Raw genomic sequence first — 20,241 nt, forward strand, 5'->3', positions numbered from 1 at the left:
GTGCCCATGTCCCCAGGTGAGCAGAAGGCAGCTCAAAGCAGGTAAAACACCTTTGTGTGCAGGAGAGTTTTGCTGTGCAGAGGCCATCCAAGTGGGCTGAAGTAAGGCTTCATGGTGTTGCAAGTGACAAACTACTTCTGTTTTCTTATGTGTCCAGAACATGGTCCTCTTATTAGCTGCACTGAGAGCTAGAGAAGGTTAAAATGCTCTTGGAGGGCTCTGAGCAGGCATTAACCATGACAGCTGAAACATTTGTAGCTGGTCAGAACTTTATAGGAGATGAAGAAGATGACAACAAAAGTTGCTCTATTACACAAGTAGTTGGGGGTTCTTAGAAACACTGCTGCTGCTGTACTTAATCTATTTCTTTGGGCCTGGGAGGAAATGCCAGCATAGCCAAGACCTCTGCTGTGGTCTTGGGACAGCTTTGGTGATGGAGGCAGATGGGGCCTTGTTGAAACCTGACCCAGCAATGTGACTGTTGCCCCTTCCACAGATGAGAAGAGGCTTTTCCAGCTGCCCTGCCACTGGAAGACTTGTTCTGTAGCCATGAGTGGCTAAGCTGTGACTGGTTTTATTGGGATGAAGTAGGGACTGAATGTGAATGAGGATGGTTTGGCCTTGCTTGAAGTAAATGGAGCTATTGTGAGGGGTTAGGTAGTGCTGCTGGTGTCTGCCTGGCCTTAACAGGTACAAGAGGACCTTTGTCCTGCCATATTTGCCTTGTTGTTGTGAAGGTTTGAAATGCTTTCAGGAGAGAAATTTGAATGAGAATTCCCCTTCTGTCTCACACAGATTGACTCTTCCTACAGGGATGAATTCTTTGATCTCAAGATTTAAGGAGGTGAAGTAATCTTTAAAACAGTTAGTGCTTCCTTGGCATTTGGGCTATGGACTGTGCATTTCCCAGACCTCCCTGAAGGATGAGGAAACAGTCAAGTTAAGGGGTATCAATTAAACAGGGATGGCCATGCTTTGCTGTCTGGCACTGGAAGCCAGCTGGGTTGTCTTTCCTGAGACCATCAGTCCAAAAGCAGGAGCTTCCATGTGTGAAGAGACTCAGATTTTGGCAGCTCTCCCAAAACCTGGCTGTAGCTTTTGTGCTGAGCTAGACTGGGAAGGCATGAATGAGCCTGGTGGGACTCCAGTGAGCTGCTCTGAAGACTGAGGGCAGTAGGGCTCCAGACACTTCTCCTCAGTTCCTTTTGTGTACAGTTGACATTGGCCAGGCTCCTTGCAAATATCTTGTGGAGAGTGGTAACTGTAGTAAACTGGAGATAGGAAGGAGGTGTGCTGCCATACATGACTGTATTTCCTTACCTATTCCTTCACTGTAGGCTGAGTTAAAATAACAAATTTGGTCTGGTTGTGCATTGTTGCCTTGCTTTGTTGAGAGAAGTGCTGGCCGTGGTCTTAAAGCTACTGTGTTGCACTAAGGAAACTTGCATTGTTGAGGGCAGATGGTGGAGCTGGGAAATGATCTTCTGTATCCTCGTTCTGGTGCACCTCATGGAGAAGCATCTGTGTTAGGGTGCAGATGCTTTTATTTACCAGGAACCAGCTGCTTACTGCAGGAGACTTACCTCAGTTCTCATAAACAGGCCCTTCTTGCTGTCCTGGAGATTGCAGTCATCTCCATGGTGAGAGCTGTACAAGCAGGAGGGAAGATAATGACCTTGCAGATTAAAGGGCAAAAGGAGGTTTCCTAGTACATGAAGCTTGTGCTGATTGCCCTGGTTCTAGATTGAACCAGGAAAGGCAGGCTGTGAAAACAGAAGGGCTCTCTGCAAAATCACAGGGCCAGGAGGTGCATTACTCAGCCTTGCAGTGTAGAGAGAAAAAAGCAGTGCCTGTTTGAGGAACTAAGGTGTGGATTTGATGTTTTCATGGACATGCCCTTTGAGCATATTTGAGAGGCAATCAGCCCATCTAATAAAAACTAGCAAAATCTGCCTTTAACTGGCTCTTACCTGCCTTTGATGTGGTTAAAGGGAAGCTGGTCTGCACTGTGTTCTTTGTTAGCTTGGAAATGCAAAGACCAGCAGCATCCCAGTGTATCTGTCAAACATCACCAGAGCCTTGCCATGCCTGTCTTCACCTCTGTCCCAGGATGCTGGCCTTAAGTTCCCTTTCTTCAGTACTCAAGTACCTGTGAGAAGCATGACTCTCTACAACTCCAGATGTGCATAGCTCCTTTTGCCATTCTAGTTCAGGCCTGATCTCATTTGTTTTGAAGCAGCTCCTGCCAAGGAGCTTCTTCAGGTCTTTTCCATCATCTAATTTTTTAGAGTTCTAGGAGTGCGATCAAGGGAGTGCAAAATGCCACATACCCTGCTCTTGAGCATCTGTGCCTCTTCTCTGTGCTGCTCAGGGATATGTGCAAAAACAACTTCTGCTGACTAAAAAAACCCCTCATCTCACTTGATGTTTATCAAGTTCTCAGCTTGGTTGGCTTGTGGCTTAGCTGGTGGTGGAGATGCCTAGACTGTCGCTGCTGTTCTTGCTGGGGACACCTGATATTTATGTGATGCCTTGATCCCTTGCTTGGACCTTCTATTGGAGAAGGCTACCAGCCTTTCGTGTGTTCCCAGTCTTCAGGCTAGCTGTGTCTCTGTTCTCTGGCTGGACTGGGAGTACTGGGAGGTGTTCGTTCTCCTCTGCTCAGGGGAGGCCTCACCTGGCATGCTGTGCCCAGCTCTCAGCTCCTCTGTGCAGGAGGAAAATAGACATATTGGAGAGGAGGGCTACGGAGGGCTTGTGTTGGTGGAACTTATGCCAGGTACTGTGATTCCAGATTGAATGTCCCATTGCTGCAGTGCCAAAGACTGAATCTGCTAATCCTGAACAACATAAGTGGAGAACTTTGTTTGGGGTGTCATAACTTGGGCTAATGCAAAGAAGTTTGTAGCTTTTGGTGTAAGGTGTGAAAAACCTTGTGTGTAGTTTCTTGAGGGTGTGAGTGAAGGTTGTGCCAAAGCTGCCAGTCCTGTTGTTGTTGGAATGGAGTGAGGCGGCAGAAATGTGACCCTTCCTCCTTTCACTTGGCAAGATGGAGCAGTGTTGCTGGCACTGAAACAGGAGCCAGGCTCCTCTTGGAGGTGTGTGGGGTTAGAATGAGAGACAGTAGACAAATGACCATGGGGGAATGTTAGGGAAAGCCTTTTCATGGCAAGTGTGTCTGGATGTTGAAGCAGAGCCCCAGGGAGGTTGTGATAAACACATCCTTGCAAGTAATTCAAAGTTCATATGAACACTCAAAAGTCTTTTTGCCTGAGCAGTTAGAGCTGGCCGTGCTCATAGCAGGGTATGGGGCCAGAGACCTCCAGAAGTCAGTTCCAGTCTAATGCTCTTCAGTGGTAGGTGGTACCCAGATGGTGTGGTTCAGCTGTGGCATAAATCACAGCCTGGGATTATGCCTGACTGCCTTCTCCTAGGCTGGCATGACAAACAGATGCTAAGGAGGTGCCTTAGTACTTCTTTGTGGGAAGTGTGCATCTTTCTGGAGATGTTCACGAGGAGATGATGTGTGCCTGTTGCTGGGTTTCATGTTGTATGTATTGTTTCAGTCTCCCTCTTTCATTCCTCCAGGTACAGCTACATGATTGACAATGTCATTCTGCTGATCACCGGGACTCTGCACCAGCGTTCCATCTCCGAGCTGGTGCCCAAATGCCATCCTCTGGGAAGTTTTGAGCAGATGGAAGCTGTGAACATTGCTCAGACACCTGCAGAGCTTTACAATGCAATCTTGGTGGACACTCCCCTGGGTGAGTGGAGCTGTTCAAAATACCTCCCAGCTGTCCATGGTGGAACAGATGTCCCTTTCTCCCCCAGTCTGACTATCTCCAGCTAAGCCTAAGTTGTACTCCAGGAAGACAAAGTGGTGGGTAATGCACAGCTGTGGCTGTACTGCTTTGGTGACTGGGCTTGAGTTCAGGTTTATGTCTGTCCTATGCTATCTTTTCCTCTGGAGGACAGCTACCTCTCTGTGCCCTTCAATCAGTGTCCAGGCCATCACAGTGGTAGGGCAAGATCCTAGACAGTTTGGTTTTTGTGAGCCAGGCCTTTAATCTCCTTAGTGAAAGGCTGTTGGGTCTTCTGCTGGAATGAATCACTTGATTTCTAGCACTTTTAGTTGGACCACTGGGTAATTTCTTGTATGCAGTTTTTATAGATAATTACAGAGATCTGCGCATGCCCAGTCTTGTTCTGGGACTACTAAAATTAGCACTATTTGAATAAAAGCCCTTTATATAAATAAAAAACAAACCCAAACAACGACAGCAAAACAAAAAAAATCTCCAAAAGCTATTTAAAACTCATTGTATACCAGCATCCTGAACTGAGGTACATTGTCTCAAGTCTACAGGCTTGTTTAGGAGGCACATAATGCTAAAACCAAGTATCTCATGAAGAGCTAGTCAGATAGATCTGCTCTTTAAAGATAAAAGGTGTAGGAAGTGGTTCTGGAGAAAATATGGAAGTCTTTGCAGTAGTAGGGGAGGTAGTCACAGGTGACTTTCTAGTTTAGCATCTGTGGGCAAAAACGTAATGAGATGTGCCTGAGTCAGTGATTAGTCATTCTTTTGGGGTTGCTAGAAAGAAGAAAACACTCTAAGTCATCATGCTGTCTTTGATAGAAATAGTTGGCTTTGGAACTGAAAGTGCTTTTGTAAATGCTCTGTTATAATGGGGCAAATGAAGCAGTCATCATGGAAAAATGACTTGTGCCCAGTAAAGAAGGGAGAACCTGCTTCAGGAGATCTGGGTTGCAAGGCAGGGCAACAACAGAGCAGGAGAACTGAGGCTCTGCATGCAGCTGAGTTGAGCCCACTGTGGGGATGATGTGTGGGAAGAAAATCCTCCTCACAAGTAAGTGGGAACCTTCCCATTTTGGTAAGAAGATGGAACAGAGTATTTCAGAGATATTATCTCTCAGACACCTTAAAGCTTCCAGCAGAATATGGAGTGAAAATGCCCCATGTCAGTGTTGAGGTGCTTCTGGACACCATGGCTGGCAATTGAGGGTCTTTGCCTCTTGCTTTCATGTACTTGTCCATGAGTTGGTTTCTCCTGCTCCAGCCCTGCCTGGGCTAGCTTCTCCAGACCTTTGCCCTGGCCATGCCCTTGGGGCTGTGTACCAACCAGTGTGGCATTTCTTCAGCAGGGGAACATGGGGAGTAGCTGTGTTGCCTAAACAAGCAGGCATGCAGGCTTCAGTTGTTTAACTTGCACTCTTTCCAGTGACCACACGCAAAGAAACAGCAGCTCTATCTCCTAAAAGGACTTGAGTAGCTACGTGGCTTGGTGGGAATGCCTAACCCCAAATGGCTTTCATAGGTTAACAGGGCTGTAAGCTTAATTTGGGATATTGGAGGGCCAAGAACTGAAATAGCTGTGTACTCATTCCTCAGCTACTCTGAAGTAGCCACTGCTTAGCTCTCCAGGCTGGCCAGCACATCCTGCAGTAAAAACCAATCCTGGCACACTCTGTTTGCATTTTTGCCAACCGTCGGGAGCAGCGTTCCCCCGGACACGTGGCATTGTGCTCTGGTGCTGCAAGGAAACTTCTGCAGAGGTTAACCTCTGTTCAGGACCCTCCAGACCCACACTGTGGCTGCTGTCCTTCCAAGCAGCTCATGCTATAAAAGTGGTGCAGGCCAGAGGTGTGAGCCTGCATTGCAGCTGGTTTGTTGCACAGAGCAGAGCACTGGTCAGTTCTCAGCATGGCTGTGGTGTCTGTTACCCACAGCTGCACTGTGTAAGCTGAGACAGATCAGATTTCTCTTTGTAGCAAATTCAGCAAAGTTGGTTACTGAGTGAGAGTTGAAGTCAGGAAGTCCTGTCAATGGGTTTTATTGTACCACTCATTTACATTTACACTGTAGATGTACAAGACTCTAGATCTGCAGCTTGCAGCACCTGTTTGACCTGAAATCTGTGTTCTTTAGGTGGCAACAACTTCTCCAACTCCCTCCCAGGGATACTCTGGCAAAGTATGTAGGGCTGAGCATCCTACCAAGTCCTAGTAATTTATTCTGTCTCCTGTTACTAACTTTCAGCTAGAGAAATAAAAGCCCTTGGAAGAAGTGGAAAATGAGACTGATAGACTTGACCAGGAGAAACAACTCCTGACTCCAACCATGACCAGTGTCATGGGCAATACGAGCTATGGCATCATCATACCTTAATCCCCACTAAGATATTGTAGGAGGGAGAAGCATCAGCTCCTTGTGTTTCACTGGCTGCTGTCTCACAGGTGCTTAAGCACTCCTGCAGTGCTGTAGCAGGCAGTTCAAAGCTGCCTTGTCACCTCCAAGTGCCTGCATCTGGGATCAATTTGGGGACTGCTTATGTTTAAATACAGGCTTCTCTATCACTGATGCTGGGGGCAAGAGCTGAGAATTTCTGCTGAGAATAAAACCATGGGACTAAGAGGTAAAGAAAGATTTTCATAAGAGAACCCCAAAAATTATTATGGCCTAAGGGACCATGGTGGAGCCTGAGGTTTTGAGTCATAACAATTTGGCTGCTGAAAATAAGGGCCAGGCCTAGGAGGGACAAGCTCAACACAGGATGTGCTTCTGCCTGGTATTGTTGAGGAGTCTGGAAAATGCTGAGCATGGCTCTGGTTAGGGCAATGCTAACTCTGTCTCTGGCTCTGTTTCAGCTGCTTTCTTCCAAGACTGCATATCTGAACAGGACCTGGATGAAATGAATATTGAAATAATTCGAAACACGCTGTATAAGGTAAATGAGTCACAGAGTTGCAGAATGGGTTTGATTGGAAAGGACCACAGTGGGTCATCTGGTTCAACATCCCTGCTCAAGTAGGGCTATCCCACAGCACAGGATTGTGTCCAGATGGTTCTGGAATATCTCTAGTGAGGGAGGCTCCACACCCTTGCTGGGCAAACAGTTCCAGTGCATGGTCTTCCACACAGTAAGAAGATTCTTCCTCATATTCAGGTGGAAGTTCTGTGCATCAGTTTCTGCTTATTGCCTCTTGTCCTAGTGCCCTCTCCTTCCTGAGACAGGAAGGAAATGTAAACTTCCCTATTTATTCCTGATGTGGTGATTAAACATGGCCAAAACCTCCTTGCATCCATTGGAAAGTAAAGATAACACTCCTGGAGGGGCCTGACATCTGATCACACAGCTCTGCTGAGTCAGGGCACCAGAGCTAGGCAGAGGGGATTTTCTCAGGAGTCTGTACAAGAGATTTTGCAGAGGTTGTGTCTTTGAATTTACTCATGCCCTAGGCAGGCAGGAGAAGCCTGCTCCCTTACCACATGGGTTCAGAGGTGCAGTTAACTGCATTCACAGTGACTAAACTTAAACTTGGTTGAAGGAGACTCCCATCGGCTTCGCTCCTTGTTTTGAGCCCTTCGCAAAGACCTTGCCACTGTCTGCTCAAGCCTTCTGTGGCTGTGATTAGGGTTAGATGTTCTTGGTAGAGCAGTGTGAAAGATGCAAGCTGGGGAGAGTATTGGCAGGGAGATGTGGAGGGGGCTAAGGATCTCCTTGTCCTGACTGTCATCTCCTCTGCAGGCTCTGTCTGGTTTTAGCTGGCAGTGTTGAAGCGTGTGTTTATGTGCAGGCTGTGGCTATCGCTCCATCTCTGCTCTCTGGATCAGGGGTGGGATGCAGATTTTATCTGTCAATCTTGTTTTGGCTGGTCACATCCAGCCTGCAGTCAGTATGACCTCTTCTTCCCAAGAAAGCTATGGCCTGTTTGGAGAGGCAGAGAGCAGGTCAGGCGTGAAGGGAAGGAGGCAAAGGGAGGGAAAAGGAGCGGCGCGTCAGCAGTCATGCCCAGCTGCCTGTGGCCTCTGGCGTGTACTGGTCTTTGCTGTAACAGGGAGGGACACCTGTGTGCATAAACACCAGAGCCTTGCAGGGCACAGGTCTCAATGTGAAGCAGGAGGGGGAAGGCAGGCAGCAGAGTGGGCACAGGGAAAACTGGCTGGGAGGGAGGTGGGATGTATCCCTTTAGATCCCAGCTGCCATGTCCTTTCCCATATCCTTTTTGAGGCTCAATACTGCTTTATAGTCTGCTCTTCCTACCCACAAATGGAAATGTAGGTGCCTGTAATGCCTCAGTGTGTGCTGGCACTGGTTCTTGCTAAAGAGCAGCCCCTGGGGAGTTCAGGGGCTCTGTCCGTAACAAATCACAGAGATGGAGTGGAAAAGGTAATTGCTGCCTACAGAATACTTGAAGCTACCTCTCTCCCCAGGGACTGGAAAATGCATAATACAATGCAAATGAGGGAAATTAAATCAGGTCTGAAATCTGCAGAGAGTTCCTCTGAAAAGCACAACAGGCCTGGGACAGATGCCTGCATTCGTGTGGAGTTGACATGGTAAGGGGAAGTGCTATCTCCCAGACATACTGGAGGCTTTTAAGAAATCTGTGAGTGTGTTGACAGAAGGTTTGAGCAGGATTCATAGGAGGAAGGCTATTACAAAGGCTTCTTGTTAGCAATGAAGGTTCTCAAATGGAAATATGATTAAAATGGGGAACAGAGGTTAAAAATGGTCAGTGCTTAGTGTAGAGTGCAGTCAGCAGCCAAGTCTTGCAATGGAAGTGTGCTGGCATTGTTATCTTTATTGCTGGCCTTGTTATCTTCAGTGCTTACTCCCTTTGTTCCATCTCTTGTTGAAGTGAAGCCAGCTGACTGTTGGCCTTTGCTGGTGACTTTCTTGTAGGAACCAGTTGAAGGAGCTTTGCAACTGGACAATAAAATAAAGCAGGCAAATCAGTGTGGGTAAATGTGGACTGGTGTATGGGAGAGGCCAGGAGGGAGCCCCAACTCTGCTTGTATAGTGAGGGTCTCCTTGTTCCTTCCTACTACTAATTGGAATCTTGGCTAATGATTGACCTAAGCAATTGTCTCTATACAAGGTAACATATTCCTAACAGTAGAAAAGAACTGTATGAGTATCACTGTGCTACTGAATCCATCTGTAAAGTGTGCTTGACCTGGACACTATCTCATTCCACTAATCAGAGTATGAACAGCAAAACAGGAGATGATGCTAAGGCAGACACATTTAGAAGCTTGGGTATGATGATTCTGTACAGAAAACTGCAGGAAAAGCCTAGGGTTCCTCACCTGGCAGAGGAGGGTGGTATCCACAGATGACGTTGGAAAAGTCATTGTGGATGGACAGGCCACAGGCCTGTCTTCAGACTAGATTTGAGGACAGGTGAGGCTGGCAGGAGGCAGAGAGGGTGGGTTCATGAAAGGGAAGACCCATTGAGGATTATTAAAGGCAAAGACACCTCTGTTCCTGGGGTAAAGGCTTTAGGATGTTGGAGTTTTTCTTCCAGTTGCTGTCACTGGAAGGGCACCCAGTGCAGCTGTTTACAGACTGTTTCTGTGTTGTATGTGATATTGGATTTCCATACACTGCTGGATATTGGGGTTCACCTGTATTTGCTTCTAAAGTCTTAGGTTTGTGCATGAGCTCTGATAAGGGCAGAGGTAGTGACTGAATCTCTTCACCATGTTCCCTTTCCTGTCAGCCTCAAAGGGCATCCATTATCTATGTCCTTGTTCCTGTGGTAACTCTGCAACTGTTGCTCTGTGCTCTCCTCCACCTGAGCAGTGGCAAATGCTGGAGAGGCTTTCTTTGATGAGTGATGCTCACCCAGCATTGTCCTCTTGCACTGTGTGGTAACAAATATTTACAGAACACAGTAATCCAGGTGCTTTCCTGGTGCAGAGGCTGAGGGTAGCCAACTTGTACATTCTTGGTCCATCTTAAGTCCTAGAGTAGTTGTGATAAAGCAGAGATTTGTGGTGTCTCAGCATCCTTTTATTCCATCCCTTTGCAGATTCTGCTTGCAGAACTCTGCTTGAGGAGGTGTTTTAATACTTGGTCACTTCTTCTGAGAACATTTTTGCTGAACGATACTTTTAGCCATCCACAGCCTTCTTAGGCTCCCCCTGGGAGACAGAGTCATCTTCCAGATGGATTACAGAACATCTCCACTAAGGATTTCCTGGAGGCAGTGTAGCTGTGCCTGGCTGTATGATTTCTGCAGTGCTTCACTTGGGATAGAGACCAAGTGGCCGCAGTGTGAAAAGAGAATTGGAGAGAATGGCTGCTTTCTTTCACAGATGTCCTGTCTCATCTCTGGACTCTGCTTACACAGCGCTACTTTCTGAGTGTAGGTCTTGCAGCTATGGTTGTGTGGCTTGGCACATTTGTGGAGGCCAGAGCAGGGTCAGGAAACCACGTGAGACTTCAGTAAAATGAGTTAGGCGACTCAAAGGAGAAAAATAGGCTTTAACCTTGCTGCCTGGGGATCTTGCCCACAGTAAGCTCATGCAGTCACTTGAACAAACCCAACCACAACCCTTCATGTCTCTGGCTCCTGAGGAAAGCACAGTCCTTGTGTGGGCAAGTTCACATGGGGCCAGAGTGCCTGTGCTGTGTTACAGAGCGTCTGGGAGCAAGAGAGCAAAGTCTGCCTGCTGTCTGTCCTCTGCTGAAGGGCCCTGTGGGGGAGTAGATGAAGCTGTGTGGAGGAATGCTCATCTCCCCTCTCTCTTCCAGGCTTACCTGGAGTCATTCTACAAGTTCTGCAAGACTCTGGGAGGTACCACAGCAGATGCCATGTGCCCAATCCTGGAGGTAGGTCTGGAAACTTCCGTAGCTGGATGATATTACTGTGATGGTCATCACTCCCTGCTCAGGCCCAGCTTGTCTGCCAGTTGTTAAACATTCTCCAGTTCATGCTCAGCATCCCCATGCCCACTTGACCTGCTCACTGGGATCCCTGGGGAACACTGCCTGAGCATGACTTTGGTTCCCCAAGTACTGATACATTAGTTGCCTCTGTGGCAGCATCTTCATTCTCTCATGTGGGTGACGTGTAGGAGAGCTACCAGAGCTGTTGGAGTCACAGCTTGTCTCCATGCCAAAGCTTACTGTGAGATGTGCAGGACTTAGGAGCAGTAGGTGAGAGTCACCCCTTGACATGGACAGCATTTGGCTTGTTCCTGGGATGGGGATTTCCTCACCTGAATGCGCCCCAGGTATAGGGCTTACTGGAACCCTGCACTTGTAGCCTGCCCTAGCTGAGCACTGGAGAGCTGTACACATCCCAGGAGCCTCCTCCTGCTGCCCTCCTGATGTGGCTGTGTGCAGAGCAGCACTGATAGCTGCCAGCCTTTGCTAAAGATACTGCATCCCAGCATGAGCCACTCTCTTCCCACAGTTTGAAGCTGACCGGAGGGCCTTCATTATCACCATCAACTCATTTGGTACTGAGCTGTCCAAGGAGGACCGAGCCAAGCTGTTCCCACACTGTGGCAAGCTCTACCCTGAGGGCCTGGCTCAGCTGGCCAGGGCAGATGACTACGAGCAAGTCAAAAATGTTGCTGACTACTACCCTGTGAGTGCTCTGGGGTGAGGGCATGGGGATTGGTACAAGAACCTGCTCTGCATCAGAGCTTCTTGGGGATCTGGGGAAACCTGTGACTTGACAGCCTGGGGAGAGATGCTTCTCTGATGCTGTTGGTCCTGTGCTCTCCTTGGGCGGGACTTGGCTTGCCTGAGATGTGACATGTTGGCTTCTTAGTCATGGCTGTCATTTTAGGGGTGACTGGGAGACAATGTTCCCTGTCCAAGGGTGTGGGGACTGCCTTTACCACCAAACCCTTGAAGTGCTGATGTGGCAGCAGTGACAGGCTCTCCTGGCCTGATTTGGAATGGAAATGTATCTTCAGTGAGAAGTGGTGTTGCCCCACTTCCAGCCTTGAGCTCTGGCTCAGTTGAAGGTGAGCTGCTGACCTGGGAGGACACGTTTGGATTTGTCTGTGTTCAAGCCACTTTGTGCATGGCTGTGGACCTGTTTGGAGTCAGAGAGCTCAGTGTCCCTTTACTGAGCAGCCTGTGTGTGTGGGCACAGGGGTCTGGCCCAAGCACTCCAGTCTGTATGTGGAGGGGGTCTGTACCTGATGCCCCTTTTTCTGTGGCTTGAAGCAATGAGAACTGTACATTTTGGAGAAGGGACAGGACTCTTGGTTTCTCTGTCCTCTGACTTGACAGGGTGGCTGGAGTATCTGTGACACAGGAGGCCCTCAAGTGCTGCTGGACTTGGGTACAGGGTATATCCTCATGTAATGCTTTCCTGCAGGAGTACAAGCTGCTATTTGAAGGGGCTGGCAGCAACCCTGGAGACAAAACCCTTGAAGACAGGTTCTTTGAGCACGAGGTGAGTGAGCCCTGAGATGCTTCTTGACGTGTGCCATTTGCAAAGCTCCAGGTGTCAGGAAGCTGGTGTACTGCCCTGTCAGCAGCACTGTGGCTGAACAGGATTTGGGGGAAGGAGAAGCATGCTTGCCCTCTGCTCCTGCATGAGAATGGGGGCTGGCATAGTGCTTGGCCTGTTGTCTAACCCAGACAGATTCCAGCAGTGTGAGGAGGCATGTTTGGGGCTGCTAATGGATATTTGGTCCATCAATAGCAAAACCAGAGTGTAATTACGTGGGAAATAAGGACTTTTTATGGTACCTGAGTTATAAATATTTCCCCCTTCAAATATCAGTCTGTCCTGAGCCATGTGCTACAGGTTAGAGCTTTCCCAGGGACCTAGAGAGATGCAGAGCAGGATACCTGTGCAGAGCCTTCCAGCCTGCTGGGAAGTCATGGGTCCTTCCAAGCAGCTGCATGCTTGCCTTGACCAACTCCTCCTATCTGAGGTGAACAAATGACATGTCCTCCTCTGGGCTTTCCCCAGGTAAAGCTGAACAAGCTGGCCTTCCTCAACCAATTCCACTTTGGAGTCTTCTACGCCTTCGTGAAGCTGAAGGAGCAGGAGTGCCGCAACATCGTGTGGATCGCAGAGTGCATCGCCCAGCGGCACAGGACCAAGATTGACAACTACATTCCCATCTTCTAACTCTGCTCCTGTCCAACCCTCCCACCCCTGGAGTCTGGACAGATCCCTAACTCCCTGAATTGTCCCATGCCCAGACTCCAGGGATGTCCAATCTGTGGAACTGGATCAAATGAGGAAACTGTACAGTTGCTAGTTAAATTATTCAAAGGCTGGAGTTGTGTGTGCTGTGAGATGTCCAGAGGGACCAGTGGTCCAGGCTTAGCCCTGTGCAGCAGGAGGGTCTCCTGTTGTGTATGCAGTAGTCACAGTGTTCCTGTACTAATTGCTGTGTGTGCTTATGCCCATAGAGTTGTGGGGGGCTGCCTCTGAGAGAGTCCCACTGCTGCAGAGGAATGGGCCAGGTCTGCCATGGCTGGGGGGCCCTCTGTCAGTGCTCTGCACGTCTCCTACTCAGTGTTGTTCCTGTGAGATGTAGTTAGACTGTGGTTTGTAGCGTACCCCATGCTGCTGTGCAATCCCTGCATCCCCTTGTAGTGAACCCTGACCTGGGAGAGACCAAGCAACCCTGGCCAGGACTGGAATGGAGCCTGTGGGAATGTGAGGGCAGAGCCAGAGTGCTTGTGGAGCACAGTCCTCCCACTCTGGCAGTGTTTGCACTCATGCAGCCTCACTGTCTGCAGATTCAGCTCTCATCAATCTCCCTGCCCTGGACAGGGCTCCATAAGCTGGCTGAGCTCCTTCCTCAGAGCTGTGCAGACTCACAGCTTGCAGTTTACTGACACAACCATGCAAGAGCTGGGGCTTCTCTGGGCTCTGCAGATATTGGTAGACCCCTGCACCCCTCCAGGGTAGACATCCAGGCTTCTCCCCTGGAGAGGGTGGATTGGCACTACCATGGAGCTGTACGGCACAGCTGGCCAGGGAACAGAGCAGCCTTAGTCACCCTGGTGGGGGCAGGGATGTCCCAGGCCCTGCCTGTCTGTGGTCTAGGGTGGGAGCCAAGCCCTGGGCATGGTGTGGCAGCCCTGCTCTTTGCTACTGTGTTCTGGCTAGCTCCTACTTGCACTTGAGTTCTGGGAGATGTGCAATGGCAGCAGACAAGCCTTGCTGGAGGGAAACACGCTGGATGCTGCTGGGAGGAAGGATCAATGGAGAGTGGCTCTGTCCCAGCTTGTGCTGTGGTCACCTCTGCAGCTTGTTTTCCTGTGATCCCCTCCTCTCTACACCAATAAATATCTGCCTACTGCACTGTGCTCTCCTGCTTACTTGGGCACCTGCTCCCACAGCCCCAGGTGGAGCCTCCATCAGTCACAGGGAACCTGGTGGTTGTGGTGGTGGAGCCTGGTGTGGCTCCTGTGTGAGTTGGGACACTTGTTTGTACCGCAAGAATCGTGGTGCCACCCCATGAGGCCCAGAGTACTCCCTCCAGCCCAAGCCAGGACAGTGTGTGGTCTGTGGGTGCAGCTGGCTGCTAAACTAAGGGGTGCAGCCTTATGGGAATGGTCCATAAGGTGAGGGAGCTGCATGGTTTGTCCCTGGTGCCTGGGGCTGTCCACATGGGCCACTGTCACCGCTGCCATCCTTGCCCCAGCAGGGCCACAGAGTCGGAGCAAAGCAAAAGAAAGCTTTTGGCATAGGGCTGGGGAGGAGCAGGGAACAGGCACAAATTCCTCCTGGCAGGCTGAGCCCTTTTCTGGGAGTACCTGTGGCACCTGCTGCTGCATGTGAGGCTCCTGCCACAGTGCTCAGTGCGGTGCCAGCCATGACCCAGCTTAGCTCTGCCCACAGGCTGGGCATCCCTGAGCAGCACTGCAGCACTGCACTGTGGAAGGAGACAGCCAGAGCCTGCTGGAATATCAAGAATGGATTTATTTAAAAAGTGACAATCACATAGTTCATCTCATGAAGAGCTCTGCAGCACTGGCAGCCTGTTCTTGGCCCCTGCACTCGTCAGGAGCGAGTGGAGTGTGTAATGAGTGGCAGGGAGGCAGCGGCCACAGGGTCCCAGCCCTGACCCAGCCAAGAGGGGATGGAGACAAACAGCTCTGAGAGCAGTAAGGAAGGTGGTGGGTAGCTGAGGAGGTACATCCCAGCCTGTGGTGCAGAGCTGCTGAGTCAGGCAGGGATGGGCCTCTTGGACGGTACATGGTTAGAAAAAATACAAAACCAAGGTCTCTAGAAAATGTTGATTCTTGCACAATAGAAAATAGATCTACCTGATTTTGGAAAGAAATTTGGTTTTAAACGTCTAGTGCTGATTGTTCCCCCACGGTGCAGGAGGGCGGTGCCTTTGGCTCTGCACGCACTCAGGGGCCTGGAGAGCCCTGGAGAAGGCCCTGGGCAGGCCCAGGTCAGGCCTTCTTCACATCCTTGTGGTGCTCTCGCCGCAGGGCTCGGGGCAGCTTGGGGTTGATGAAGAATCCTTTCAAGAACAAGTCTCGGACAAAGTAGGGCAGGTAGCGGTGTATGAAATACATGATCCCAAGGCCCTGCCCTGGGTAGTAGCGCACGGCTGGGTTGGCAGCCAGAAGCCCCTCTGTGATGCTGTTCACCACCGCGCTGAGGTCCTCCACCGCCACCTTCATGAACTGGATGAACTGCTGGTTGATCTCCTCCACATAGTCCTCGCCATAGGCCTGCAGCAGCTCCTGGGGCAGGCTGGCCAACAGCTGCTGCTTGTGCAGGTTCCAGAAGGCAGGGTCACATGTTGTCCCTACGAGGAAACAGTCCTTGTGAGCTGTGTGGGTCCCCCCACTCCAGCCCCCTTGCCATGGGTGCCAGCAGCCCCAGTCACCTTCCAGCCTCACAGAAAGGTCCAGTTGAGACCCTGGCAAAGATTGCCATGAGGGAAGTACAGTAGTAGCACCATAGTGGCTCTTGCTAGCCTGAGACTGGACCAGGGGTCTTGGACCCTGCCTGCAGTGGGGATGCTGCTGTCATAAACATGACTGAGCTGCTTTGACCAGTCCTAGTGCTATGGACTGGTCAAGGACTTGATCCTGATGCTGTTTCAATCCATCAAGAGCCCAATGGCCACAGCATAGCCACTGTCCCCGTATGGCTGGAGATGCTCAGAAGCTGCATGCTTGCACCACCAACTGCTCATCCAATTGCTCCATCTTCTGCCTCCCTGAGATAGCTGTTCTTTGCCCACAGGCACAGACAGGAGCAGGCACTGACCCTCTTACCTGTTTTGTAGTAGCCAGGCAGGATGAGGCTGACTTTGATGCCCCAGGGCTGGAGCTCGCTGCGGAAGGTGTCCATGACCAGGCTGAGGGCTGCCTTTGAGGCCCCGTAGGCTGCCAGGCAGGGGAAGGGCATGTCACCTGGCAGGAGTGAAAGAATGACTGAGCCATTGCTCCAGCAGGGACAGAGGGGAGTGGGGGGAAAGGGCAGGGCTTGTGTAGGGCTGTGTTCCTGGCCCCTGCTTAAGGAAATGGCTTAGGGTTTGTTTTGCTGACAAAACAACTGAAAATAGCTTCAAATGAATGTTTTAATGGGGGGAAAAATAAGTGGTGAGGGAAGAGGAAATTGATTTTGCTCCCTGTCCAGCTAAAGCTTGGGAATGTCATCCCCAATGGAGGATTAGAGTGTTTTAATGGGCAAAAAAAAGGGCAGGGGAAGGGAAGTTGATTTTCCCACCCTAGCTGGGGCTGTCATCCCCAATGGAGGGACATGGCAGCTGGGCTTGGGTTGCCCATGCTGCCTGTGACCAGGCTGACTGTCCCCAGCCCCCATGTCTCCTTGTGTTGGTGGCTGCTGTGGGGTTCAGCAGTGCTGCCAGCTCATCCTGGATATTCCTGGAGCCAGCTGGCTGAGAAGGTTGGAGCGCCTGGGGGTGGGAATTGCACCACACCATGGGGATGCTCAAGCTGAGGCTGTGCCTGGGCTGAGGGTGCTACACTGGAGGGAGGCTGCTCACCTGCAGGGCTGCTCACGGTGACAATGCGGCCACCAGCAGAGCGGAGCAGGGGCAGCAGCCCCTTGGTGAGCTCCAGGGAGCCAAAGAAGTTCACCTCCATGCAGGTGCGGAACTTGCCCAGCGGCGAGAGCTCAGCGTCGGCGATGGTGTCATTGAACCCAGCGTTGTTCACCAGGCCCCAGAGTCCTGTGGGAATGAGATGCTTGAAGAGATGACCTGAATGGGGAAGCCCCACCCTGGGATTTCCAGCTGCTCCCCAGGCTGATGGGGGTCCTGCAAGGGAATTGTAGGGCGCCCCAGGACAAGAGAGCTTGGCAACGGCTGTTGGCACAGGTGCCTGCAGGGATGCAGCCCCCCGTGGAGACACATGGAGGTTTGCTGCTGCCATGCTGGCTGCAGGCTGATGTCCCAGGGAGTTCTGTGGGGTTCTGTGAGGTTGCCAAAGGCAGCTCCTACCTGTGCTGTTGGTGTGGGCCTGGATATGCTGCAGGACGCGCTGGATGTCCTCTGTCTTGGTCAGGTCCATCTGCAGCAGCGTCAGCCTCGATGAGCAGCTCTGGCGCAGCTCCTGGGCACCAGGACTCTGCAGGTCCAGCACGCTGGCAAACACCCGAAAGCCCATGATGTCCAAGTGCCTGGCTGTTGCCTGCCCAAAGCCCGAGTCACATCCTGAAAGAGATGGGAAGAGCCTTGCAATGGCCAGTGACACCCACTGTCTGTCTCCAGCCTCCAAAGATCCCCTAGCTCTGCCTCTCCAACCCCAGGAACCAAACATCCCCCCCAGCATCAGTTTTCCTTGCCTGAGCACCACCTCGGCTCCACACCCTGCTGTAGCTCCTGACTCACTAGGATGTGACCTTGCCCTGGGGCATTTGGAGGTCATGGAGCTGCTCTGTTTTCTCTTCCTTGCAGGAGAAAGAAAACGCTCTTTATCTGCAGCCTCATCGTCCCCCGAGCTGCAGGCAAATCCACGGGCACCAGCAACGCACCGAACAGTCCAGAGTCCTGCAGCGATGCGGGGCCATCAGCCCTCAAAATAGCCTCTAAAAGCTCCATCAAGCACCATTCATAGCTGCCATAAGGCTCCGTGGGAGACTTTTGCCGAATGCCTTTCGCCTCCCAGAAAGTGATCAAGAGGCAGAGCACCTCTTTGCCTGGCTGAGGCATGAGGGAATTAAAAAGGGTGAGGGAAAAAAAAAGGATTCTGGTCTGCTGCTGTTACCCTTCATCCTTCAAGGGAGCATCCAAACGGGATGGACCCCTCGGGAGAGTACTGGTGCTCCATGCCCGGTCCCAGCCTCATTTCCTCCATCCCTGCTCAAACAGAGGCACCACAGGTGACAGTGGCACCTGCAGAGCCACCATCGGGGTGACTGGGAGACAGCCCGGGCGGGAGCTGGCTGCTGCAGAGCGGTGACAAGGCCAGTGGCCAGGGTGGAGCGGCCAGGATGCAAACAAACAGCAGCAGCAAGGTACAGGCTGTTCCCGGGGCGATGGCAGCACTGATAGCTCGGGGAGTCTGTGCCACAACCGCTGCCCAGTCACATTAACCATTAACAGGGGAGCACTACAGGGGCAGCCCATGGCCCTGTACCCTCCTGCCCTGCACCTTTGGGTGCTCCTGAGGACATCCTGAAAACCGACCCTGTGTGGCACCTAGAGCCACCCTGGTTGGACACAACAGTGGCCCTGGGGACTGTTACCTCATGAGATTCAGCAACCCTCCACCAGCCTTCGGGGGTGAGAGGTGGGCATAGGTACTGGCTGCCTCACTCTTCCACACCCCCAGGCTGGGATCAGGCACAGCTCTTGGGGTGCCAGCTAAGCATCAGTTCAGTGTCTCTGTCCCAGTTCCCAGCTCAGTTTTACTCCGTTGCTGCGTCAGAAACCTGTAATTAAACCTCTGGCCAGAGGCCAGATTGATAACACAGCCCAGAGGTGCTCAGTTGGCAGGAAGGGGCTGCAGGGGCCTCCCTTTCCCACACAAGACCCCACACTCATCATGGATGTGTGCCAGGTTGGCTCAGTATCACCCCAGCATTGTCCCAGGCATTGCCCCAGCATCACCCCCAGAACCCTGGTCCGCAGGGCACGCTGAAGGTACAGCACATCCACCTCTCCCCTCCCTAGGAGCAGTGCATACTGCCAGCAGACAAACAGATAAGGTGCATTTCACCTTTCCAAGCAGTGCAGGAGAAAACTGCAATAAAGATAAGGTTTAAAAATAAAAGTGCTTGTGGCCACAGCCTCACCGTGACGCAGCTGACAGGAGGGTTACCTGCAATGCTCCCATGCAGCTGGCAAGAAAAGCTTTCAGTCCAAACATGAAGCTTCCTATCACCATGTAACTCTCAAAACCCTGGGAAACATCCCAAAAAACTGAGAGCCAGGTTTGCTGGCTTCTTATGGGCAAGTCTGGCAAGGAGGTAGCAAACACAGCCACATGCTGTCCAAGTCAGGCAGGGTTTGTTTTGCCTTTGAGGAGCAGGGCAGTCAGAGGGTTTGTTTCGGAAGTTCTAATTTATTCACACACATACCAAATAAAAAAACTCCTGGGAGGCTGGCCGGAGGCCCAAGGCCAGGAGGGTGAGGATGCTCTGGTGTTATTTAAGGTCTCCGCTGCTGCTCAGCTTCCCATCCGCTGTGCTCAGGCATGGCCAAGAGTGCAGGGAGGGACAATGAACCCCCTGGGCCCATAACACGTGGCCCCAAAGCATGGCAGCTTTCCCAGGGCCATGTTCACTCCCCATGGCCACCAGCACATGAGCTGCTGGCCACGCTGGAGCTGGCACAGGAGCCATTGCCGCTGGCCCGGCCCCGCCGGGAGCGCTGGAGCCGTGCAGTCTGTGCAGCCCCAGCAAGGCTGGCGCTGGGCTCGCTGCCCTCCCAGGATGCTGCATCACGAGGAGATGCCGGCGCCAGTTCCCCCCGCCCCAGCTCCCAGCTTGCCAGCTGGTTTCACAGTCCTGCTGGAGGGAGGGACGTGGTCAGATCAAGCACAGGAGCCCAGCACTGGGAGCGCAGCAGAGGAGAGCAGGTACCTTGAAGCCCCCTGCATCGCATCCCCACGGAGCCTGGGCCAGCAGACAGAGGCTTTTGCTGCAGCAGGAGCAGAGCAAAACCTGAGTCCAGGTTGCAGAATCCAGCAGCCCTGCACAGGCTCAGCAAGCCGGGACAAACTCCTGCACCAGGGGCCGGCCGGACGTTTTCCAGAGCAGCAGGTCAGCAGCAATTCCTGAGAACTTTACAAAAGCTCCAGCCACTCCAGCGGCTCCCCAAAGAGTGAGACATGCAAGCCTCCACTAGAATTTTGGCATGACAAGCCCCAATTTTACTTCTCTTGAGCAAGCAAAAAGGTTTGGCCTCCAGCATCATCGTAAGGGGTGCCCTCCCACCCACTCGGGGAGGGAAAGAGGACTGACACCACAGCATCTTGCATCATTGTCCAGAGCTGCTCCTCACG

General features: G+C 51.6%; 2 protein-coding genes across 2 annotated transcripts in view; one reads left to right on the forward strand and one right to left on the reverse strand.

Annotated features, from left to right (window-relative positions):
* ATP6V0D1 (ATPase H+ transporting V0 subunit d1) overlaps positions 1–14,104 on the forward strand; it is a 33,839-nt gene extending 19,735 nt beyond the window's left edge. Inside the window, exons 3-8 of the mRNA XM_058034143.1 lie at positions 3,589–3,767; positions 6,671–6,750; positions 10,567–10,644; positions 11,231–11,407; positions 12,152–12,229; positions 12,755–14,104. Coding sequence (XP_057890126.1) covers positions 3,589–3,767; positions 6,671–6,750; positions 10,567–10,644; positions 11,231–11,407; positions 12,152–12,229; positions 12,755–12,916 — 754 coding nt within the window. The 3' untranslated portion in view covers positions 12,917–14,104. The remainder of the gene's footprint in view (positions 1–3,588; positions 3,768–6,670; positions 6,751–10,566; positions 10,645–11,230; positions 11,408–12,151; positions 12,230–12,754) is intronic.
* An 83-nt stretch (positions 14,105–14,187) lies between these two features.
* On the reverse strand, positions 14,188–17,565 carry HSD11B2 (hydroxysteroid 11-beta dehydrogenase 2). The gene is made up of 4 exons (XM_058034145.1): positions 17,235–17,565; positions 16,779–16,964; positions 16,045–16,182; positions 14,188–15,569 (listed from the first exon to the last, which is right to left on the reverse strand). The coding sequence occupies exons 1-4, from the start codon at positions 17,563–17,565 to the stop codon at positions 15,208–15,210; spliced, it is 1,017 nt and encodes a 338-aa protein (XP_057890128.1). The 3' UTR covers positions 14,188–15,207.
* Between the last annotated feature and the right edge of the window lie 2,676 nt (positions 17,566–20,241).

The sequence above is a fragment of the Melospiza georgiana genome, chromosome 14, assembly GCF_028018845.1.
Source record: "Melospiza georgiana isolate bMelGeo1 chromosome 14, bMelGeo1.pri, whole genome shotgun sequence".
Lineage (NCBI taxonomy): Eukaryota > Metazoa > Chordata > Aves > Passeriformes > Passerellidae > Melospiza > Melospiza georgiana.